Source organism: Grammomys surdaster, unplaced genomic scaffold (assembly GCF_004785775.1).
Source record: "Grammomys surdaster isolate TR1022 unplaced genomic scaffold, NIH_TR_1.0 170, whole genome shotgun sequence".
NCBI lineage: Eukaryota > Metazoa > Chordata > Mammalia > Rodentia > Muridae > Grammomys > Grammomys surdaster.
Window position 1 is genome coordinate 20,974,936 of NW_021604618.1, and position 25,700 is coordinate 21,000,635.

A 25,700-nucleotide genomic window follows, 5' to 3' on the forward strand; every position below is an offset into this window, starting at 1 on the left:
GTCCACGTTTATCCAACTATTTCATTTTTTCCAGGCTAGTCATATAAAACCCTGCTTAGAGGCAGGGATAGTTCATAGGTAGCAATGCTTTTGTGGAGACTGTTTTATTAGAGAAGATGGGCTTGAAGCCTTTGAGTGTGAGTGTAGCATAGCCGCCATTCAGAGACGGCTGCGTATGTCAAACTGTTACAGGGAAGGTATAGGAACACATATAAGGGCCTGATCAAGTGTTGCTGTGTAGGATCAGATAAACAGAGCAAAGTGTGACTTAGTACATTATAGCATTTTGAGTTTATATAATCCTCTTAGAAAGCAACTTACTACTTCTAGCATAATTTGCTCTCCAGAGGTCTACTTACTTCCTGTGTGTTACTGTGTATTTCCACCTGTGTGAGCCACCTCCCCAGCCTGCTTCAGTTACATTTAAATGGATGCATGACGTTATGTCTAGTTGACGTTCTCTAATTTGTTAACCAATTTTTCTATATTTAAACAACTTCTAATTTTGCCCAGTTATAAATCATTTGTTAAGAAATCTCTTCATGCATTTTACATTTGTTCCTTAAACTCCTAGAAGGCTGGAAGGGTGGCTTGGTTGGTAAGGTGCTTGCTGTAGAAGCGGAAGGACCTGGGCCCTGATCCCCAGTACCCATGCTGTGGTCCCAGTGCAGTGAGTTCCTGGAGTTGATAGCTAACTGATCTTGCAGAATTAGTGAGCTCCAGGCTCAGCGAGAGACCTTGTTTCAAAAAACCATGATAGTTATGGAAAAAGAGGGATCTCTGGCCTCTAGTATGCACCAGTACACACCGGTACACCAGCACACACACAACTCACCCAGAGAAAGAGGGGGGAGACAGGCAGGCAGGCAGGCAGGCAGGCAGACAGACAGACAGACAGACAGACAGACAGACACAAAAATAATTGCACTCAGAATAGCATGGAAAAATGATGCATGTTGTAGTTGCTGTGGCTACTTGGGCTGTCAGGTTTGTGCAGTAGCTGAATATATCTGTGCTCATACCTGCTTCTCATTGTGATAATATTGGGTGGTTTTTGGGATTTTTCCCTTTGAAGAATCCTGATTCTACTAGGTGAGTCTGGATTAAAACCTAGTAGTACTTGTCCTTCTGTTCCATTCCTAGGTGTTGATCCCCAAAGTTAACTTTCCTGCAGTGTCTGCTTTCATCAAGACCTGACTCTTCACAGTGTTCTGTAATGCAGTTCAGAGTACAGGATTGCACTCTGACTTAGATGATTTTCTAATAGCTCAGTGGAGTGAGTGGTTGAATTATACTGTATGATATCAGTCATAATAATACAAATATGGAGGCTTACTGTTTAGTCTGAGTGCACATGTGCTACTTATTCTATTGACTTATGTGTTGAGTGACATTGGATTATTGTTCAGTAAAAATTTGAGGCCAGGTATGGTGACTCTGTCTGCAGTACGAGCACCTGAGAGGCAAAAGCAAGAAGATTGATTATCACATATTCAAGGCCAACCTATTCTATATAGTGAGTCCAGGTCAACCTGGACTATGAGTAAGACCATACCTCCATAAACAAACAAACACAATTTATATAAAAGAAAAATACAGTGAAATAAAATTTTCTTATGGCTAAGAAATGTAGAAATATGTCAAACATGGAATTTTTCTTTTTCTTTTCTTTTCTTTCTTTCTTTAAAAGTTTCTACACTAGCTAGGTAGTGGTGGCATATCCCTTTAATCCCAGCACTCAGTAGGTCAGAGGCAGGTGAATCACCAAGGTCCAGGCCAGCCTGTGTCTACAGAGTGAGTTCTAGGACAGCCAGGGCTACATAGAGAAACCCTCAAAACAAAACAACAAAAATTCTACACTATACCTGATCTTACCAAGTTTCTTAAGTACAAACAGACTTAACCAAATCTTGCCTTTGCTTTTAACTCTCTTACTATCAGACAGAAACAAAATCAGTTTGGCATTTAAGACCTGTGACAGCGTTTTACTCTGGATTCCCCACTGTGCCCTGCCTTGGTAGATTTTGTCTTTGTCTTCACTTATGCCAGACATAAGGAGAATACCCTTCCCTTCTCATTCTGTATCTGATGAGAGTCCAGTTCCTGTCCAGACCAAGTCACGTGTCACCTCCTGTTTGAAGCCTTCTGTTCCCTTGCCTACTTGCAAGGTGATCTCTTCCTCTTGTGTCTTTCTTGAGTCTTTATCCCAAGTGTATTTTATATGTATTCTTCAATGCAGGAACTGCATGTAGCTTCCCCAGTGGTTGTTTAGCACATAACAGGCATTTGATAAGTGAAAGGAAATTGTTAACTGGTACTGTTTTTAATATATTGCAGGGGCATTTGTGCAATGAGCCTTTGGATATGTACAGCTATTTACAAAGCCAAGGAATTGGTGTTTCCCTTGCCCAGTTCTATATTTCATGGGCTGAAGAATACGAAGCTAGAGAAAACTTCAAGAAAGCGGACATGGTATTCCAGGAAGGGATTGAACGCAAGGCTGAGCCCCTGGACAGACTGCAGTCCCAGCACAGGTAATCTGCGTCTCCAGAGCCTGTTCTAATACTTATTTAAATGTCCAAAGAATGCTTTGTTGTATTAAATTTACCTAATTGCTATTTGCCTCTATAAACCTTTTTGTCTTACTGTAAGATGCACTTAGGTGTGCTTACATGTTTTTACCATTCTCAAGGATGAGATGATCCCACTTCCTGTACAAGAATCCGATCATGCTGTTCTTTATAGTTGATACCTGTTCTTTCCCTAACCCTCACAAACACCCACCTGTCCTTCAGCTCTGTAGTTTTGCTTTTCTCAGGATGTCACTGAAGAGCCAGTATGTAACTTTTTGAGTTTAGTTCCTTTAACTAATTGTGCTTTTAAGAATTCTTATGAGTAAGGCATGGTGGTACACACCTTAATCCTAGCACTTGGGAAGCAGAGGCAAGTCAATTTGTGAGTTTGTGGCCAGCCTGGTCCACACCCTATCTCAAAACAAACAAAAAGTATTCTTTATATGTTCCAAATACAAGCCTTTTGTAACATATATATGATTTGTAAGTCTATTTCTCCTGGATTAAGTAGCTTTTATTTAAAAAAAAAATTAGAGCATTGGGAGACGGAACCCTGGAATAATGGCCTCGTTCATTATTCTTTTAACTATCTTACAGAATAAAAAATTTCAATTTTGAAAAACTCTATTGTATGAATTAAGCTTTTTGTGTTTCTGTCTAGTCTACTATAGTCCATAGTACCAACATGGTGGCTTTATGCTAGAGGATCAGAGGATCTGAGGCCTTCTGGTCATCACAGGCACCAGGCACACACATGGTACACAGAAATACATGCAGGCAAAACGTATAAAAATTTAAAAAAAATTATTTTTATCTGATGAGTCATAGTTATAATAGTTATTTTAAAATCTCATCAATGAATAATCTTTATATTGGTGTTTGGTTTTTTTCTTTCCTTTGAGAATTAGTCGCTTTTTTTTTAATGTATCAAGGGATTATGAATTACACGCAGGGCATTCATTCTGATAATGTGCTGAATCCTCGTCTCTGGAGAGTGAGTAATGTTGTCTCGGTAAACTGAATTCCAGATGTCTCAAATTCTTTTTCACCTTAAGGCAATGGTTGATCTATTGTTGGTTGAGCTTTAAGGCCTTTGGGATGCTGTCTTCATTTGTCTCCTACATGTACTGCTCAATTTGTGGAGACGTGGGCAGAGGATTGTGTCATGGTTCAGTTCTCAAAGCCTTTCTGTGTACATAATGAGCTGAGAGGAGGAGTTAAGAGTCCCTGGTCTTCAGCATATGGCCCTCCAATATTCTTCTAATAGCTTTGGCCCTCAGACTCCCCTGTTCCCACTCCATTGGCCAGAAAGGTAGAGTTTCTCAAGGAGTTGAAGGTTTCCCAAATTCCCATCGAAGTAGGTCAAAACCATAGGAGAAGACAGGACTCGGAGGATGTTCGGTCCACTCCTCTGCAGCTCCCTTGCTTTTGTTGACCTTCCAGAGTCATGGCTTTCTCTTTTTATGTGTTTAGAGTTTTAAATTTAAGTGGTAGGAAAGAGAAAGGCGGAGGTGTGTGTGATGTGCCCTACTCGGCACCTACAAGCTATTCTTTGTTTTTCCAAAACTTTAAAATTGTAGCAGCAATGGCATAGAAGTTTAGTTTTCAGGTTCCTGCTAGCTGTGCTAAGGTAAAATGTCATGCTGATGTAAACTCGTTTCATTTGCGTAAGAAAAAAGCTGTGTATGGGGGAGGGGTAGACAAGGCGGGAGTCTAACAGTCGCTTGGCCTGGGTGAAGGGCATTTGGGTCCTCATTTGCTTCTGACACAACTCTGCAAATTTTATTTTCAGATGTATAATAAAAAATTGCTGAGAAACTGAATTTCATCAAGATTCTAGTCTTAGCTGGTCCTCAGAAAAGTCTGGGGATGATTTTTAGAGTATCTTCGATTGGTCACTTGTAAATTTTAAGAGACTCTAAGTCATCATAGCCAGGATGTCCTTATGTCATAAGGTTGCCTCCTGATTCCTAGATAATTAGGTTTCCTTGGAATAGTTCTCCATTTCTCCCCCTCTGGTTTGTTCTTATTGTTAGCAGTAACAAATTAGAAATGTAAAGTCTGATGAGAACTGGTCATTTCTATTAAAGCTGACTGTTCTTGTCTACTTTAGACAGTTCCAGGCTCGAGTGTCCCGACAAGCTCTCTTGGCCCTTGGGAATGAAGAGGAGGAGGTCTTGGGGTCTTCTGAACCACAAAGAAGCACACTGGCTGAGCTGAAGAGCAGAGGGAAGAAGATGGCCAGAGCGCCCATCAGCCGTGTTGGAGGTGCTCTGAAGGGTGGGTGAGCTTGTTAAATGTTGTTTTGGAGAGTCTGTAGTCTCTTGTGGTGGCAAATTATGTAAGAAGGCAGCACATAAACACATAAGTGCATGTGTGGATGGTGTCCTAGTTCCCTGAATACAAGGTAGCAAAGAGAAAAGCTGGAAGAGAGCTAATATCACAGGGTGCAGGAAGGCCAAAGGGGTGTGGTCTTTATGTTGTGACTGTGAATGAGGCTGATACTTGAGATGTGACATTTTCAAATGTAGTTGTATGTGTAATAATATAATAGGTATTGTCAAAATAAAGCTTAAGTATACTAATTCCTTAGTGGATTTAGGTATACCATGTTTAGCTGTTTAGCACTAGAAATGGATACTCTTTTGTACACCCAAAGATAGGCAACAATACATTTTTCTCTTTTATTGAGTCAAGGTTCAAGTTGGCTTCAAACTTGCTATATGTTAGAGTCTGGCCTTGAACTCCTGATTCTTCTGTTTCCACATCCAAGTGCTAGGATTATAGGTAGTACCACATCCGAGCACTAGGATTATAGGTAGTACCCAACACCTGGCATAAACTTTCCCCCCTCTTTTTAATTAGCAGAGACTATTTTTCAAAACTGTTTATAGGGTCATAGCAAAATTGTCTAGAAAGTACAGAGAAAAATAAGCTTTTGTTACTTGAATTTATAACAATCAGACATGTTAACCTGACTGGTTTCTCTTATCTCATTCTTGATATCATTTTAGCGGCAATCAAAATGTGGATTGGAGAGCCTAGAATTAGGGCAGAGGGAGTGTGTACTATCAGAGGCTGTTCCATGATGACGTCACAGTAAAGCTTAAAACAGTTGTCTCAGAGTAGAAGGTCCCCTAGTAAGTGGGGTAGCTCTGTAGCTTTGGTTCTAGTACATCCCTATTATTTCAATTAAGATAACATAGAAAACTGAAAAATACTTAGGTTAGCTTCTGATAAAACTAGGCAGTGTGCTGGCTGTGGTGGTACATGCTGTTGATCCAGCACTCAGTAGGCAGAAGCAGGGGGATCTCTTAAGTTCTGGTCTGCTAGTCTGGTCTATAGAGTAAGTTCCTGGACAGCCAGGGTTACATAGAGAAATCCTGTCTCAAAAACAAAAACACCTGAAACTAACCCCAACCAAACGACGGTAACATTAGGCAGTGTTACAATAATGACTGAAAGAGGTTGTAAGACTTTCTAAGTTATGAGCCAAGAGAGGATGTGGGTCATGTGTAGGACCTGAGTTCCGTTCTCAGCATCCCTATCAGGCAGATCACAGCTGTACGTGACTCCGGCTACAGGGGACTCATACCTCTCACCTCCATAGACACCTGCACTCATATGCATATACTCATATGCATAAACACCCTTAGACATAATCAGAAATAGTAAAGATAAATCTTAAAGAAAAGACTGACGTTTTAGGATAAAGGGAAAAGTAAAGAGAAAATGTAAACTGTATAAAAACGTTACTAGTTGAAGCATTGAGAATTTATTACTGTTTTTTATTAAGATTTACTTATTTTTAATGATTAGTACGTTTGTGGATCTGTGTCTGGGTGTATGCATGTGAGTGCAGTTGCCCTTGGAGGTCAGGGAGCGTTTCTAGAATTTCAGGCGTTATGAGCCACCCCATGTGGGTGCTTGGAACTCAGCTCAGGTCTTCTGCAAGAGCAGTGTGTGCTCTTAACTGCTGAGCCATCTCTTCACCTTAGGGTTTAAAAAACAAAAAAACAAAAAAACAAAAAACAAAAAAAACCCTTTTAAATCTCATTTTGAGGAAGTGTCCCTCTTAATTTGGAGCAGAATGTGTGTATCTTATATGGCATCTAAGTTAATAATTAAGGCTTTTACATGACATTGTCATTGTCACCTTTTTCTCCTAGCTCCAGGTCAGAGCAGAGGATTTCTAAGTGCAGTTCCTCAGCCAGTGCACAGTAATCGCAGGATCACTGTTTTTGATGAAAATGCTGATAGTTCGTCCAGACTGGAGTTCTCTAAGCCTATAGCCCAGCCATGGATGGCGCCCCCTGTGCCTAGGGCCAAAGAGAATGAGCTTCAGCCAGGCCCGTGGAACACAGACAGGCCCGTGGAACGTACGGTAAGGACTCATGGTATTTGCCAATCTAATGAAGACTTGATTGGTCTCTTGGTTTCCTCTTGTTTGAGTTAGCTTAGGCTAACCTTGAACTTGCTGTGAAGCCAAGGCTGGCCTTCAACTCTCCATGCTCCTGCCTTAGCTTTCCATGTGCTAGTATTATACTTGTGCGCCACCCTGCCTGGCTGTGCTCATTTAATTTTTCTTCATTCTTAGCCTCATGGCAATTCCGCCTCTGTGATGTCTGTACCCAGTGTGCTTCCCAACTTTACTCCGTATGTGGAAGAGAGCGCCCAGCAGACAGTAATGTGAGTGCTTCCATGTCATGTGCAGAGGGATTGCTAAGGATGGGCAAAGTACCTGAGAGTCCCAGTGCATCTCGTGGTGGGACTGACGGCAGATAAGCCTGTTTCTCATTTGTCTTTGTTGTCTGTGCTAGTGAATTTAATAATCAGGATTATGGTCCTCTTACTGTAGCAGAAATAGCCACTGTGATACACATGAGGGATGCTGTTTGTTACTGGCAATAATCAGACAGTGGAGTTTTTGTTTTAACCTGTTTTTCTCTTCTGGGTATCTCTTTTTCTCCTTCATAATCCTTAACAATTAAAAATTTTTTTTTCTAGATTAAATAATGTGTATGAGCGTTTTGCCTGCATGTATGTGTGTATGTGCTCCACATGCATGTCTGGTATCCACAGAGGTCAGAAGAGAGCATTGAATTCTCTGGGACTGGAGTTACAAACAGTTGTGAGCTGCCATGAGGGTGCTGGGAATTCAGTGTGGGTCCTCTGAAAGTACATGAGCTCTTAACTGCTGAACCAGTTTTTGTTATAAATTAGGCAAAATAAATAGATAAATAATTACCCCAAACTTTAATCTTTAAAGAGTGTATGTTCTAATTCTAGGTTCAATTCTGTTTCAATATAAGAATTTCCTTATAACTAATATATGTATTTTAATCTTTTTTTAAGACAAAGTTCCTGCTTAGACCGTGCTAGCCTTGAACTCATAGAGATTCATATGTCTCTGCCTCCCAAGAGCTGGGATAAAAGGCACATAATACTATGCCTTTATTCCTTTAGCTTTATAGCTAATTTATAACTCACACCATGTGATAGGCACTGGAGGGATACAAATTGAGTACAATATTGAGCAAAAATTCTGTCTCAAACATAAAACACGGGAAGCCATCAGAGCCTTTATAGAATTGATATTGAGCCTTATATCGATTTCATTTTTAAATTTAAACTTATTTGTTTTTTTTGAGACAGGTTTTACTATATACAACGGCTGTCCTGAAATTCACTTTGTAGACCAGTCTGGCCTTGAACTCACTGAGATCCACCTGTCTCTGCCACTGCCTCCCTAATGCTGGGATTCTAGGCATGTGTCACCACTCTGGCTGTGTTTTAAAATTTTTATTTTAATGTGTGTATGTGTGTGTGTGTACACCTGTGTATGTATATGGACACATGTGGAGGGCAGAGGCAACTCAAATGCTGGGGTTATACTCAAGCACCCTCATGCCCGGTCAGGTGGGGTTTTTTTTTTCTTAATGATTTGTAGTTGTTCTTCATGTTAAGAGAATCATTCTTTGCTGGAATTCTCTGACTTAACTGTTTTAGTCAACTTTCAGTCACTGTCTCAAATACCTGAACAACCAGCTCCTAAACAGAAAAGATTTATTTTGGCTCAAGTTTAAGAAGTTTTAGTATGTGGTCATTTAGACTGGATGACCCTAACTTACTACTAATTCCCTTCAAAGCATGGGTGGTCCTCTGAACTCACACCTTGCGCTCTAGTGTTGGAGACCAAACTCTGTGCCTTGATGTAAGCATACCTTATCACTGAGCTCTAGAATATAATTACCGTGATGCTTATGAGTTATTTTAGCTCCATTTTTAAAATCTCACTTCGTTTTTGTTTCAAAAACAAATCATATATAGTCCTGCTCCTGGTATTGTCCATCTGTTTGGGCAAAGTAAATAGCAAATAATGCACTTTGACTTTGAATGATAACTGTTTCCCTTCCTTAGGACACCCTGTAAAATTGAACCTAGTATCAACCACATTCTCAGCACCAGAAAGCCAGGGAGAGAGGAAGGAGACCCGTTGCAGAGAGTTCAGAGTCATCAGCAAGGGTGTGAGGAGAAGAAGGAGAAGGAGAAGATGATGTACTGTAAGGAGAAGATTTATGCCGGGGTCGGGGAGTTCTCCTTTGAGGAGATCCGAGCTGAGGTGTTCCGGAAGAAGCTGACAGAGCGAAGGGAAGGTATGGGAAATTCTAAGAAATAACTTTGCAAGTCTGGGAGAGATTGCTTCCCTCCCTTACTTGTACCTTCGTGTGCTGGTGTTTCTATGCTTGTATAGCTGCTTCTCCTCCCCCCCCCCAGCTCGTGTGCGTGCATGCGTGTGTGTGTGTGTATGTGTGTGTATGTGTGTGTGTATGTGTGTGTATGTGTGTGTGTGTATGTGTGTGTGTGTATACGTATGCTGAATTGTTATTGGTGCCTCCCATAAAACATTTTTATTGAGAAAACAGCCTGTGCTCCAGAGTAAAAGAGGTGGTCAGCTACAGGAGCATCCAGGCACAGCTGAGGCCATGCATCAGGCACATCCTCCTTATGCTGCCTGAAACACAGTCTCATTTCTCTAGCAGCTTATATTGTGTTAACACATTCAGTCATATCCCATTCACTTGGAATATTTATTTCTGTTATTTTTCTTTTCTTTTTTTTCTTTTTTTTTTTTTTTTTTTGGTTTTTCGAGACAGGGTTTCTCTGTGTAGTCCTGGCTGTCCTGGAACTCACTCTGTAGACCAGGCTGGCCTTGAACTCAGAAATCCGCCTGCCTCTGCCTCCCAAGTACTGGGATTAAAGGCATGTGCCACCACCTCCCAGCTTTTCTGTTATTTTTCAAGTCACTATTTCATTCTAAAATTAAGGGAAGATTTGTAAATTGAGGGGAAGAGAAGGCAGTTCTTGTTCTGGAGTTGTGTGTTCTGGTGTTAGACTGATACACAGGAGAGGGAATACTGGAGACTTCAGGGCGTTAGAACAAGAGAGTGAAACAAATTTCAAATGCTGTATTGAAAAATGAGCGCTCTGTGCCTATGTGGGGAGAGGACATGGTTGCAAAGCAAGGGGCCAGCTGAGTGAGGCTTTGTTTGTTTTGTTTGAGACAAGGTCTCATTTCACTATGTAGACCAGGCTGGTCTCAGCCACCTGAGTGCTGGGATTAAAGGTCTGTACCACTACACCAGACTGAGTAACTGCCGTTTGAAATCAGGAACTGGAAGACTGGAAGAATGGCTAAGCAGTCAGGGGCATTAGATGCTCTTACAGAGGACCCAGGTTCACTATCCAGCATACATGTTCACACCCATCTGTAACTAGAGCCCAGGGAGCCAGCATTCTCTTCTGGCCTCTATGGCATCAAGTACACAGTAGTATATAGGCATATGCAGGCAAAACACCTGGGCACATAAAGGGTAGGGTAGGGGTAAGCTCTTGTGCACTGTGTAAAAGCATCACCTGCCAATCAAAAGCTGTGCAGAAGGTAGGATTTCTGGGAAGAAATAGAAACTAAGCTGGAGGGTGAAACTCTGTGATAAGAGTGTGTATGAAGACCTGGCTTCAGTCAGTCTCTGGCACAGGAAATACCCCTAAGCTCCAGAGAGCCAAGGTAACAAAGCAGATGAGGAGGCACCTCAATAAAATTGCTTTTCTAAGGAGAATTCCTAGTTCATACTTACTATAAAGAAGTAAGGTGAAACATATTTTATTCTCAGCCGAAGAAATCTCTGTGCTGAGGTTTAGTGGGATTTGGGTAGATAAATTCAGTTTTGTCTCAGAGTTTCAAGTCTTAGTCTGCAGCTCTGGTTTTCTCCCATAGTTCATTGAAAGACCTGAAATTTCTCATTTCTCATCACTGTCAAATCTGCCATCTCTGCCCGCTTACCCTCCCTGGCTTGCTTTCTGTAAATACTGTTCACAGTTCTCAGTTTTGAGTCCTCTTTTCTCAACAGTTCTCCTTCCCTCCAGCATTTCTCTCTCTATCACTGTCATACACATGGATTCCCATTGTTCTGAAGTCCTTTATTATCCCCTTGGTCTTCTCAAGCCATTCGCTCATCATTCTGCTTCCCAAAAGAGCAAACTTCCCATTCTTTAAAACAGAAAACAACAACAACAAAAACCTTACTCCTATTGTTCAGGGCAGGGGAGGGTATGGCATGCAGGGTGTGTGGGGGGTTGGGGGGGTGGATGCAGAAGACATTACTGTGGAGTGTTTCTCTCCCTGTTAAGTGGGTTCTGGAGACAACTTAGGTTGTTAGAATTGCATCTTGGAGTGGCAAGGGCTTTTATCTATCCACTGAGCCATCTTCCTGCCCCCTCTTTATTTTTCTCATGTATATGTGTGTGTTGTAGGGATGTGGGGGTCTTCAGTCTCTCTTAGTTACTGTTCTATTCCTGTGAAGAGATACCATGACCAAGGCATTAATAATTCTTAAAAAGAAAGTATTGAATTGGAGGTTGCTTACAGTTTGAGAGGTTCAGTCCATTTTCTTGGTGGGAGCATGGTGCCATGCAAGCAGACGTGGTACTGGAGAAGGAGCTGAGTGGTCTATATCTGGATCTGCAGTCAGCAGGAAGAAAGGGACACTGGGCCTTTCTTTTGGGTGAACCCCAAAGTTTACTCCCAGTAATATTCTTCCTCCAACAAGGCCGTACCTACTCTAACAAGGCTCCTAAATAAGTGAGCTCATCAGGACCATTATTATTCAAACCAGCGTAAGGAATGTGTGCTATGTGTTGCTCTGGTGCTAAATAATCTGATGTTAATTCTGCTTTCTCAAGGGGGGGCTGCTCCCCTACCCCCCAAGTAGTGGATCATGTACTCAGGTGATCTCATGTGAACCTTTTCCCCCATTTTATCTGGTCAATAAAGGCTAGAGGCTATGATTAGGTAATAGAGGAGAAAGGTGGAACAAGAGAAGAGAGGGGAGGACAAAGAAGGGAAGGAGAAAGAAGATGGAGCAGAACCACATGACCAGGAGAGACTACAAAGGATCTCATAGCTGGGGAATAAGTTAGTGTAGTGTTAGATCGCTTATAAGTGTAATAACTGGATTGTGTGTTTTTAATATGGGCTTATTGGGGTTGAAATTACTGTTACATATGTGCGTGTGTATGCATAGGCATGCACATTTGTGTGACACTGAGAGTTTCCCTCCATCACTCTCCACCTTCTTCATTGAGGCATAGTCTTGATAAAAGCCAGAGCTTGTCTATAGACTAGTGTGGCTAGCCAGTTTGCTCTGGGAATCCCCATCTAAAGTGCGGTAGCCATGCGTGCATGGCAGGCACTCTCACACCAAGCATCCACCTGACCCCAGACCTCCCCAGACTTCTCACTGCCAGTGTTCTCTTAGGTGTTCTGTTTGTTCATGGTCAAATCCAGTGCCTGTTTCTTCGTAATACCACATGGCTACCTTTCCAACTCCACCTTTTACTGCTTTCCTTCTAAGAAGCTACAAGCAAGTTAGCTTTCCTCTGGATTCAATACAGTCGTCTGCCTCTAGACAGACACTTCCCCTAGATCTTTATATGACTGATCCCTCATCATTCAGTTTTAGCTTTATCATTGCATTTTTTTTAATCAAAAAGATGATTGGTTTTTAGTAGATATGATCTGCATATCTTTTTTTTTAAAAGATTTATTTACTTTATGTATATGAGCGCTCTACTGCATGTACCCCTGCAATTGCCAGAAGAGGGCATCAAGTCACATTACATGTGGTTGCTGGGAATTGAATCAGGAGCTCTGTAAGAGCAGTCAGTGCTCACTGAACCATCTCTCCAGCCCCGGCCACACCCCGCCTGCATATCTTCATCTCCTAAACAGTTCTATACCCTCCGTTGGTACTGCTGCTGTTTGACATTTTTGCTGTATTGAGCTTCAGGTCTGTACTGTAAACCAAGTGATCTATCACTGGGCTATAGTGCCCTCTCCCCGCAAGTTTGGTGGGTTTTTTGTTTTGGGGGGTGTTCTGCTTGTTTATTTATTTGAGAAATATATTCCTGTAGCTTAGTCTGGCCTTGAACTTACTGTGTATCTGAGGATGATATTGTCTTTTGAATCTTCCTGCCTCTACCTCCCAAGGACTGATCATATAGGCGTGCGTCACTGTGCCTAGTTCTTTCAGACCCAAGGTTTCATGCTAGGCAAGCATGCTACCAACTAAGCTACATTTCATGCCCTGTCTTATAGATACTTTTGGTGTTTTTGAGAAAGTCTTGCTTGTAGCCCAAGCTAGCTGAAAACGCTAAATGATTCTCTTATTACTTTATGTGTTTCTGACATATTTGGATATTAGCTTCAAATGGCCAAGGATTTTTGTATCACTGGAACCTATTTTCCGTTGTACGTGTGCATAGTAGGTATTCCTTTTTTTCTAGACCAGATACGTAAAAGAATAGAGAAGCAGACCTCAAATTGAGGGCCTTGTTCTCCTTTTATCCTTTTCATAAGTATGGACATGAACGCTGTATGAGCCTCAGAGGCAGTTTTTACAGGATGAATCTTAAAAAAAAAAAAAAAAAAAGCCTCAGCTAATTTCACTGTTTCCAGCTGAACTGTTGACCAGTGCAAAGAAGAGGGAAGAAATGCAGAAGCAGATTGAAGAGATGGAGAGGAAGCTGAAAGCAATCCAGACTGTTCAGCAAGAAAGAGCTGGCAACCAGGTACTTTTATTTTATTTTATTTTATTTTATTTTATTTTATTTTATTTTAAACTGCTTTTTAATACAGAAAACTCAGGCATGCCAGGCAAGAGTTCTACCTTTGATGTACATGTCCAACCTAAAAAATATTTTTGAGCCTGGCAGTGGTGGCGCATACCTTTAATCCCAGCACTTGGGAGGCAGAGGCGGGTGGATTTCTGAGTTCAAGGCCAGCCTGGTCAGAGTGAGTTCCAGGACAGCCAGGGCTACGCAGAGAAACCTTGTCTCGAAAAACCAAACCAAAAAAAAAAAAAATTATATATATATATTTGATAGTTTATTGGTTAGCAGGAAAGCAATTTAACAAGTGACTTTAAATGGGGTTTATGGCCTATAAAATAAACAGTGTAATTCATTGACTTCTCAATTTTATTTTTGTTGTTAATGCTGATATTAACTTTCTATTTTAGTCATGGTCCATTAAAATGGGGTTAATTTTTAAATTTTAATATATACTCACCACTGCCCAGTTGAGTACAACAGTACCAGTTTGACTAGGAACCTAAATTATTGGAGGGACTGTAACCACAGGCTTTTCTCCCCTTGTCCAAGTTCCCAAAACAATGACTCTGAGACTGAATTAGTTATGGACAAATGAATGTCTAGGCCACAACTCTCGGCTCATTTGTACTAGCTCATAACTCCATTATTCAGTTTAGACTAGCCTAAGTCCTGCCACGTGGTCAGTTACCTATCCTCAAGTTCATGTATCTGTCTCCTCAGAGTTTGGGGCAAATCTCTTCTTGTGTTTGACTATCCTGTAATTCCCTCTTCCTATTGGAACTCCCCTTCCTTTTTCCTGCCTCAGCTCATTGGCCAATCAGCTTTTTATTGACAGGTAGTGCTTCCATACAGTACACAAGAGAGTTTTCTCTACATCTACCCCCTTAATCCAATAAAAGGCTCTTTCTCTTTTAATAATAAACTATAAACAATAATAACAATTATGATAACTATCAGGTCCAGTCCATATGTATTTGGCAACCTTGGAGAAAGTATTCTATTATCTATTCTGTCTTGTGAGTTCAGAGTTCTCTACCTAAATTGTTTTCTATCATAGCTTGCATTACTAACATAAAAACATCCTAGACCTAAAAACATCTTAAATCCTAACAACTTGAGTTTAATTGTGAGACTATAATTAGTCTTTAACCCCATCAGAGATTGAGGGGGAATAAATATTACCTGAGTGTGTAGGAAGTGAAGACAATCAGCTTCCAAAACTATAGAAAAGACAGAGAAAACTGTCTGTCTGTACAGTTCCCCCAAGTTGTCTCTAGAACATTGGAGCATCCATCTTCACTCTGGCCCAGAATATCTGCTAGACTTTTCTGTGAAGCAGAAATTACGAAGGGCTGCTTACCTGTCTTGGCAGCAGTGGACTTCCCTGTGTCTCATTTGTCCAGCCTGGACAGCATGTTGTCAGCAGTTGAAGCAAGGGCAGTCGTGCCCAGTGGCTAGTTTTCCACTTTTGGTTTTTCGAGACAGGGTTTCTCTGTGTAGCCTTGGCTGTCCTGGAACTCACTCTGTAGACCAGGGTTTTCCACTTTTGAAATAAACTCCCTATGGAGGTTCTTCAGTGTTCATCATCTTCTTTGAAGTAGAATGGGGACGCTATCAGGAGCAGACCTCTCTTGTCAAAAAAGACCTTTTGCTAATAAAAAATCCTTACAGGCCACTTTCTGTGGATCTCTGAGGTTTTTGAAGACTATCTATCTAGAGTATATCAGAATAGGCAGACACTTGATTATTTCTAGCTGTTTACTGTCTGTTCAACTTTGAAAACATCTTTTTTTTTTTTCTTCAGTTTTATGAGACAGGGCTTCTCTGTATAGCCCTGGTTGTCCTGGAACTCACTCCATAGACCAGGCCTGCCTCTGCCTCCCAAGTGCTGGGATTAAAGGCGTGCGCCACCACCGCCCGGCTGAGAACATCTCACTATAATTAGTTAGAGTAGTATCTAACATGACCATGAGTTTGATTGTCTGACTACTAACTTTAAAATCATCCTAAACAGTTTGCACTTGTAGCTTTCAAGAACTAGAACTTCACATTGCATAGGTACAATACCTTAAACAAGAGCTGAAACATATACATAGTATGTTGAAGCAAAATAAAATCCTATCTGTATCAATGTACAAACTCCATACCAATGTAAAAATATTTCTCTTGTTGATGTTTTTGGTCTAAAAGAGTAGATTCAATAGTCTACCCTTTTATCCTATTATTCCTACATCCTTCTTTTTCCTTTGCATCCCTTCTCCCTTCTTTCCCCCTAACCTTAGAAGAAAAAGAAGGATAGAGGAAAGAAAATTGAAGAGAAAAAGAAATCCTTGAATCTAACCTCACTTATTTTATTTTCCTCCCTGCCCAAGACCACAAATATTTGTAACCCTTCCCCGTAAATGAAGACAAACATCCAACATTCAGTGAACTACCAAAACCCGCCCCGCCCATCCCTTAGAAAGTGGGGGCATCACTTTCTTAATTGCTTCCTGCTGTCTAGGGGCATCATTTACCTTTTTCAAGGCGGGATTTGGGGCTAAGAAAATTGGGATATTGGTTAGCTAGCTGTAACATTTGCTGTCCAGTTTCTGTGTGCTGAGAAAGTTCATGGCTTAAATGAAGTCCTGACTGGAACAGTCTGTGATGCTGGTTGATCTAGCTGGCCATTTTGAAATTGTCCTGGATGTAGACTTTTGGGGAAACAGCGTTGAGGCAGCTTAAGGTAAGGTCAAGCAGGATGCTGAAGTAAATATGTCTCAGTGTCTCAGCATCCTTCTCAGCACCCACAAGGGTGAGTCTTATCGGAGCTTCTTTAACTTCACTGGTCCCTATTATCATAAAAACGTTCACAGGGGATGCACACTTCTGCTTTAACACGTGTATGGAATGCTAAAGATGGTCTCTGCTCTCTCTATTCAGGCGGGTAAGGTATCTGTCTGCCTGTGTAAGTTAGTTTGAGCTAGATAACTAAACTGAAATATGAATTTCTATCTATGCCATTTGAAAGGATGGCATGATTAGTCCTGAGGATTCTGTAGCCAACAAGATTTGTTATGCATAGCTAAAGTCCTGGTTGGAGACATTTCCATGTTTCAGCCAGTCTCAGAGTTGTTCCCATAGAGATGGATCAGCAATTAATGTTACATGTTTTGTTCTTCTTGGTTTCTTCCTTCACAGGTGCAGCCTAACTCTTTAGGGGGTCTCCTCCTGTCAAACCTGATTTTTATCAATTTCGAGGAAGTTCACAGATTTTTTTTTTTCTCCTGTTGTAACAAAGGCAAAATATCTTCCTCAAAGTAACACATTTCTTTCCTTCCATTCTGAGGTTAGGAAAACAACCTTAATATAAAAAGCAGGGTTTTTTTCCCCCATAATGCAATGTATTTCAGCAACTGTGTTATCTATCTCTTTGATATCTTAAAAAATTAAAGTCCATAAAGCATTATTTAATCTATCTCTAGGAGATCTCCTATCCCCCTTCTGCTCTGTGAGTATTTCCTTTAAAATCCTGTTAGATCATTTATAACTGCTCAGCCTGTAAGATTGTAAGATACATCTGCAGTAGATTTATGCCGTAAAGACTAAAATATTGTCGTATTCTAATGGACACACGTACCTGAGCGCTGTCAGCTTTAATCTGCAGAGGCGTTTCTTTTTTTTTTTTTTTTGGTTTTTTGAGGCAGTTTCTCTGTGTAGCCCTGGCTGTCCTGGAGTTCACTCTGTAGACCAGGCTGGCCTCGAACTCAGAAATCCACCTGCCTCTGCCTCCCAAGTGCTGGGATTAAAGGCGTGTGCCACCACCACCCGGCTGCAGAGGCGTTTCTAAGATGGCTGCCAGCTCTAATAAATGTGCAATCTCAGAATCAGCCTTTTCAGAATTTAAGGCAGAAGCCCGTTAATTCTGAATATGTATCAATAGTATAGTGTGTCAACATGTGTACATATTTTAATTCTGCAGACTCTATAAAATAAACATATAATCTATTGTATGATATCACTCTAAAATATTGTTAAACCTAATTTGTATTCTTAATTCAAATATTGCGTCTCTGTGGGCTGCCATTCTAATTCCTCAAGCCTTTGTGCATGTTTCTCATCTAGAACTACATTTTTTGCTGTTAGTGTAGATTCCAAATTGGAGTCCTCTGAAGGTTCTTTATTCTGATTTAAAAGAATCTTCTAACCTCTCTTCTATGACTGCCCTCCACCCCCCAATCTAGCATTTCATCTTTCAGTTCTCTCCTTATCTAGGTGTTTTATTCTGGTCTCTCTTAAAAAGGATATATAAAAGTGTAGTCATTACTGTAAAAATAATTATTTGTATGCTGATAAGTGTTGAAATAAATAATTAAAATTGGCCACTGGTCAAGCCGACTATCTTAGCTGCAGCGGCTCTGCCTAGCTCAGCCACCATGTTTCTTGGCTGGAGGCCATGTGCGTGCCGCAGCTAGAAACAGCCACCCAGAAACACCAGCCCTGCCACCCAGGAGACGTCAATGTGGGAGATGGCTCTGCCAGTCTTCCACACTGTCTCTGCAAGGCTAGGCATTACCCAGACCATCCCGCCATCCACGAGGGCCCAGTAGGAAAAATGAGACTCTAATGCTCAAATTATCCAAAAGCTTATATATTTGGTAATGATCAGTAACAAGATGCTCATACAATCAGGAGTGTACATATTTTAATACCCAACCTAGATATACCAACTACCTTTGACTGTTACAGACACGTGAACATCCGCCTCCATGTCCCCCCCTTTTCTCTCCTAGCTCCTCCTCTCTCCTTACTCCTCCTCTTCCTCTCCTTACCCCTCCCACCCACATTAGCTTCTCCTACATATAAGAGAAAAATTATATGAGATCCAGATACATTGTGTCATTGCATTTTCCATTTTAACATAGAAAATATTTTTCTATTTAATTTCTAACTCTCTCCTTAAGGACTTCTTTCTTATTTTCAAATTAAATATTTCTTCCCTTTTTTTTTATTACCAGTGTTTGTATGCTTGTTTCTCCCTTTTATTTTCAAACTTAGTACCTTATTAGTTCAGAAGTTTGGGACTTTAGAGTCTCTCTGTGGCTCCAAGATAAAGTTCTTTTTGCCTTTATGTGTGTCTTGCAGGCTCCTGAGGCCAACGCCTGACTATGGGGCTAACCCCGTTCCTTCTGTTCAGTCTAGCTGGCTGCTTTTACTGGTTCTGGACTGTAGGCACAGTTTGCACTTCCTTGAGAGCTGAGCCTCATATCCTCAGTTCTGACTGGGAGCCAAACATATCTGCCCCAGCTCTGGGAAGTTTTTCTGCTTGTGGGTTATGCCTGAGGCTCAGCTTGCTCTCTCTTAAAAGGATTTAGCCTCCTGCTGGGCTAGGAAATGGTCTGGCTCTGGGAAGTGCTTGTTTCCTGCTTTTCCTGCTGCTCTCAGGGCTTTCTTGCTGGGCTTTAGGAGCCTTCTCATGCCCTATGCTTGGCTAACATGCCTCTTGTTGGACACCATTCTGTGCCCAGGTACCAGAAATGATTCTGAGACTAAATTATTTATGAGTGAACGCCTAGGCCAAAAGCTTTGGGTCATTCCACTAGCTCAGTTATTTAGTTTAAATTAGTCTAAGTCCTGCCATGGGGTTAGTTACCTCTTCTCAGGTTCATGTATCTGTCTCCTCAAGAGTTTGGGGCAAATCTCTTGTGCTTGACTCTATTCCAGAATTCTCTCTCCCTATTGAAACACCCATCTCCTATTTCCTGCCTCAGCTGATTGGCCAATCAGCTTTTTATTGATAGGTGATGCTTCTGTACACTACACAAGAGAGTCTCTCTACAAGAGACCTTTTGTCTGATGTGGTTAGCAGATGTCCAGAAAGTGGTGAAGCACATTTTAGCACTAGAACTTAAAAATAGCATTTCTGTATGGGAGGGACATTTGTTTTATTTATGTTTATATAAGCAGCAAGAAGAGAAGATGCTTACAAAGGACCCAGCCAGATTGCAGATTACTTCAGAGTCTCAGGAAATGTCGGGAATGCCTCCGTCCTGTCCTCTAAGCTCGAATTCTAGGTAAGACCACCGTGGTGGAAGGCAGAGTACTCACAGATTGTAGGACAGACGTTTGATTCTGGCTGCTTAGAGTCTCCACAGCCTTTTACAGTCCTGAGTGATGCCTATAGCCCTAGCACTTGGGGAGTGGAGGCAGGAGGATCAAGAATTCAAGGCCAAAAGGCCAGCCTGGGGTACATGAGGCCCTGTCCCCACCCCCACCCAAAAGTATAACAGGGATGGTACATGTCCTGTAACTCCAGTACTCAGGTGGGCAGAATGGTCAAAGTCAGTCTAACTGATAAAGTCTGGTAAGACAGTGTCTCAGAAAAGCAAACTGTGGGATGAAGACATACATTTACAGTATATTACATACGTGTCTGAGTGTCCTTATCAACCCCAGCTCAGTGCTGTATACACTGAATATATACTAATTAAAATCACCACTCAAAGATGGGCATGGTCACACATGCCTTTAATCCCAGCACTTGGGAAAAGAATCCCAGCAGAGGCAGGTGGATCTCTGAGTTTGATGCCAGCCTGATCTACGGACTAAGTTCCAGAACAGCCAGGATTACATAGAGAAACCCTGTCTTTAAAAAAAAAAAATCAAAACTCAAATAATTACCACACAAAAAAATCTGTTGTTCACACTAACATGTGCCTTCTGTGGTGCTGTTATTTTTGTTTTATAAAATTTGGTAGCTTAGGTTATTGTAATCTGCTTTAACTATTCTTGTGTTATCACATATATTCATAGCATTTTCAATGTGTAATAGTTCCCTCTTTAAGAGGATGAACAAGATTATGTTTAATATAGAAAGTCCTCAAACTTTAAAAGCAGTATGGCTGTCATGTGTCAGCTGCCTGTTGTCCCAGTTTGGGGAGGTAGCAGTTCCAGACCCCTGTCCACTGCGTTAGTTGGAGCCTCCCTGGACAATGTGAGCTTCTCTCTAAAACAGAAGGTTTCTTGTGGGTATTGAGCACATTTTTTTTCTTTTTAACAAATTTCTTCACAGGGAAATTTCACCTGTTGGAAATATTTTTCAAGAACATCCTGACTCTAAAGGTAAGTTGTATTTGACAGCATTTTGAGAATTAAAACAAATGTATTATATAGTAACAGTAAATGTTTTTCTTAATTATAATAAAGTAATTATAGGAAGACAGTGAACATATAGTATTTATTACTTGTGGCTTGAGAGAATATTTTTATAAGATTTTTTTACTTCTTTGAAGTATTTAGTTTCAGGCCAGCAGAATATCCTGACAGGTTAAGGCACCCACTGTAGAGCCCAAATCACCTGTGTTTTTATCCTCAGAACCCACTGACTTTCACACAATCACTGACAACAAAAATATGCTGATACATATGAAAATAAACAGTTATTTTACTTGGCACTTAGGCAAGCGTAACAGGAATATTCAGCAGTCAGCTATATAAGGAAAGCAGCTCTTGGAGAGGGGAATGTCTTAAACTGTTTTATATTCAGATTGGTTTTCTTTTCTGCTAACAATATGTTAAAAGTATTAGGCTTCCCATCTGTTAATCTCAGTTGAAAAAGATTCCACATATTTCCTCTCAGTTTTTTTTTTTTCATCAATGATGATTGTTGTGTAAAAAAAAAAGACAAAAACCTGTAAGCTATGAAAAATATAAGTTAAAGGAGACCTAAGGGCGGTAAGACGGCTCAGCAGTGATATCAAACAGAAGGTCTTGAAGTGCACTAACATGTTTTAAGTGGTAAAAACATGAATAGCCACTTAAAAGTAGCTTTCCTAAAAATAAATCTAGAGTCCTCTAATTCTAGCCTATAATGTCTAGGGGGCACAAAGCCGGGAGATGCGAGTTCAACCACAGAGGGAAGATACCTGGCAAAACCCAGCATGGAGAGATCAAAGAGAATATAAAAATAGACGTTTTGGGCTTCGTTCTCATATTTGTCTATATCCTTACTTATTTGTGTATGTGTGCACTTGCTTGTCGTGGCACATGTGGCGCTCAGGACAGCTTTCAAGTGTCAGTTCCAGGGATCAAGCTCAGGTTGTCAGGTTCAGTGACAAGAACCTTTTATCCACTGAGCCATCTCATCAGCCTCAGAAGGCATTTGACTCATTGACAGTATACAGACCAGATTATGCATTTCCAATTCAGACACATTTTAAACAAACATTGGAAACGGTTTCTAAAATGTAGAACTGGCTAGGTATTCAGAGATTGTTAGTTAAATAGATATTATGTCTTAAATAATAAAAAGAGCCTTTAAAAAAACTTAGAAAACATACTAAAACATTTGCAGATGAAATTAAGTGCTCTAGATCTGTGTCGGGCCATGCTGGGTCGGACTTGGGGGTTGGTAGCAAGGCTGGAGAGTATAGAAGCAAGTCATGCATGGTTAGATAATTACTATGAAATGATCTTTACTTTTATATGCCTTTTCTCCTATAAAAACAAATCCTAGGCTGGAAGGATGGCTTAGTGGTTAGGAGTGCCTCCTGCTCTCGAGGACCCATGTCTGGTTCCCAGCACACACATTGTGTGGCTTCAGGGGCGCTATACCTTTTTCTGACCTCTTCAAACATCTCAACTCACTGGTCTGTATATAATATACTCATACATACATAATATAATTAAAAATAAAATCGTTTTTAGTTGTGGTTTTTCTTTCAAACAATGCAGAATTAATTACTTTCTATAGTTTTCTTGAAGAATTAAATACTCCTAAAACTTTTTTTCTCCTTTTATAGGTCCCAGTATGCCTTTCTCCATTTTTGATGAGTCTCTTGCAGACACAAAGGACAAAAGGTTTGGTTTTATTGTTTTTGTTTGTTTGTTATAAAGAAATAGATCTTCCACCGGGCGGTGGTGGCGCACGCCTTTAATCCCAGCACTTGGGAGGCAGAGGCAGGCGGATTTCTGAGTTTGAGGCCAGCCTGGTCTACAGAGTGACTTCCAGGACAGCCAGGGCTGCACAGAGAAACCCTGTCTCGAAAAAAAAACAAAAAAAAAAACAAAACAAAACAAAAAAAAGAAATAGATCTTCCTATATATGTACACTTTCTTAACTTGAAATTTTAGATTTTTAAAAATTTTAAATTTAAAAAAAGTAATGTATGTGGATATTTTGCTTGTGTGACCAAGGTGGCCAGAAAATGGTGTTAGATCCCCTAGAACTGGAGTTACCAAGCAGCTGTGAGCCTCCCTGTGGGTGCTGGCAGTCGAACCCAGGTCCTCTGCAAGAGCAGCCAGTACTTAACACTAATCTCTCTCTCCAGCCCCTATCTATCTATCTATCTATCTATCTATCTATCTATCTATCTATCTATCTATCTATCTGTGTGTGTATATGTATATATATTTATAGCATATATGTGTTATATACATATGTGTACTATATATGTGTGTCTGAGTACATACATACATACATACATACATACATGTATGAGGGGGTACATTCCAGTCTATACATATGGAAGCCAGAGGACAACTTTGTAAATTGCATATCTCTTTCTACCATTGGGTCTCTCAGATACAACTCAAGTTAGCAGGTGTCTACTACAAAGCACTGTTACCCACTGAATCATGTTGTTCCCCAATATCTTGTGAGTGAGGGTAGCTAGGTACTTTGGTGTATACATTAAGGGCTGGGAAGAAGGAAGATCAGGAGTTCAAGGCCGACCTGGGATACATATTACAATTTTATCTCAACAAACAACCAAAAAAGCATAAATTAGAAGTTTACTGTTATTTCTATATGTAATAACAGGGAGTGCTAACTGGAACATGTCTTTTTCCCAGTCCTGCTATAGATGGTCCACAGGTTCTCAATGCCCAGCGAAGACCCCTCACAGTTCTCAAGACTACAGAAGTCATCACCGCAAATGAGGTTGTGTCTCCCGATGTTTGTGTAAGTTAACATAAATGGACTTAGTGAGTTATCTCACTCAAATATCTCAGAAGGTTAGCATTGGCTGGCTAGATGGCTCAGCAGGTAAAGGCCTGCCACACCTGATGGCCTGAAATTGGTCCCTGGGTCCCACATGATGAAATGAGAGAACTGATTCCCACAAGTTGTCCTCTGACCACGGCATGACTCTCCCTGATACATAGATGGACAAATAAATGTAATAAAATTCAAACAAACGTTAAACGTTCAACAAATGTTGAAGCTTGCTTGTTGTAATCTCACTGGACAGTGGAATAGAGGAGAATCTCAGATTTAAAGTCAGCCTAGACTGTGCAGTGAGTTTTAGGCTGCCTTGAGTACATAGCTAGATCTTGTTTAAAAGATTTGGATAAACATTAAGATTACTAACGTGAACTAGGCACATGAAAAGATATTCATAGTTATGTTACCAGGAAAATGCAAATTAGAGCCACAGTGGGATACTATGTTGTACCCACTATAATGCCTATAATCAAGAGACAGATAAAAGATGTAGAAAAATTAGAACCTTTATACATTGCATGAACAGCCCTTTTGAAAAACACGTTGGTCATTCCTTAAAATGTTAAACCTAGGGCAGTTAGGAGCACTTGCTCTCACAGAGGACCGACCTGGGTTTGATTCCCAGCCCTAGCTGGCAGCCCACAACAAGCTGTAAGGCCAACTGTCCACCGCCCTCTTGTGGCTCCCTTGGGTACTGCATACATCTGCTAACATATATGTAGGTAAAACATCCATACACATAAAATCATAAAATAATTACTAGACAGGCAGTGGTGGTTGCACACCTTTAATCCCAGCACTGGGGAGGCAGAGGCAGGATCTCTGAGTTTGCCAGTCCGGCAAAGCAAGTTCCTGGACAGCTAGGGCAACGAAGACAAACCTTGTCTTGGAAAAAACTTTTTACTAGTTAACCATAGTTACTATAAGCCACAGCATGCCTCACCCATGGCATACCCAGCCATGATAACTAAAGTCATACACAGATAGCGTAGAAATACTGTTCATGATCAAGAAAGCGACTCATGAGTAAATAAGATATATATCAACACAGTGGTGTATTACCTGACGATTCAAAGGAATGAATGACAGACTGGTATTTGTTACAGCGTGCTTGACCCTCACAGTAAGTAAGTGCAGGAAACTAGGCATTTCAAGTAAGTGAAATCATATATCTGGAGAGAGTATTGCTTTGGAAGTGACTCCCATGTTCTCCTGGCTTGGTACAGTTAAAATAATTTTCTCCACTCAGAAACATAAAATGAACTGTGTGGATCTGGTGTGATATAAAGAAACTTAGAGTAAATAGTTTTTCATTTACATGAAGTGTCCATAATAAAGCAGAGTAGTTGGGAATGATGGAGAGGGTGACGGCAAGGGGCTGGTAGTGTAGTGTGCTTTCTTTCTACCAAAATAGCACACTGATGTGAACACACCAGAACACTGAGATGTACACTGTGAGGTGATGAATTATATCACTTAAGTCTTAAGCGGGAGGTCACTAATTTGACAGCCTTGTCACACTTGCAAGTATTTTCCAACATACACGTAAAATGCCTTTTGTGGCAATGGGAATATTGTGTAGACCAGCCATTTTTCCTTTCTGTTCTTTTTATTATTACGATTTCCATGTAATTGTTTTGTGTTTATGTGTGGGGAGTGCTTGCGTGTGTATGAGGGCAGAAGTTCTTTCTTTACACCATGTGAGTCTCAGGATTGAACTCCACCTTCCAGGCCTGGCTGTGGGTGGCTTCACTCACTGAGCTGTCTCATGCTCCTCCTCCTGTTCTGTTCTATCTACTGTCATAGAGACTTGATAATATCCAGGGTAGAAAAGATAGAATATGGGTATTCGAGTCAGATGAAAAGACCAGAGACACTGGCATGGCATGGCACTTTGTTGAAACTTTGGGAAAGAAAACTCTCTACAGATGAGCCCCAGGCATTGCTGGAGGGTGAAGAGGCAGAGTGCGGGG

At 40.8% G+C, this 25,700-nt stretch overlaps 1 protein-coding gene across 2 annotated transcripts in view; it reads left to right on the forward strand.

The window, feature by feature from the left end:
* The window catches only part of Bub1b (BUB1 mitotic checkpoint serine/threonine kinase B), a 53,865-nt gene that overhangs the window by 14,661 nt on the left and 13,504 nt on the right, over positions 1-25,700 (forward strand). The window contains exons 5-14 of one of the 2 annotated variants that reach the window (XM_028767015.1): positions 2,338-2,534; positions 4,687-4,853; positions 6,743-6,957; positions 7,171-7,262; positions 8,994-9,229; positions 13,591-13,703; positions 19,692-19,798; positions 20,797-20,846; positions 22,526-22,583; positions 23,577-23,685. In XM_028767015.1, coding sequence (XP_028622848.1) covers positions 2,338-2,534; positions 4,687-4,853; positions 6,743-6,957; positions 7,171-7,262; positions 8,994-9,229; positions 13,591-13,703; positions 19,692-19,798; positions 20,797-20,846; positions 22,526-22,583; positions 23,577-23,685 — 1,344 coding nt within the window. Of the gene's footprint in view, positions 1-2,337; positions 2,535-4,686; positions 4,854-6,742; positions 6,958-7,170; positions 7,263-8,993; positions 9,230-13,590; positions 13,704-19,688; positions 19,799-20,796; positions 20,847-22,525; positions 22,584-23,576; positions 23,686-25,700 lie in introns of both variants that reach the window. The other variant, XM_028767014.1, reaches the window with a different exon arrangement.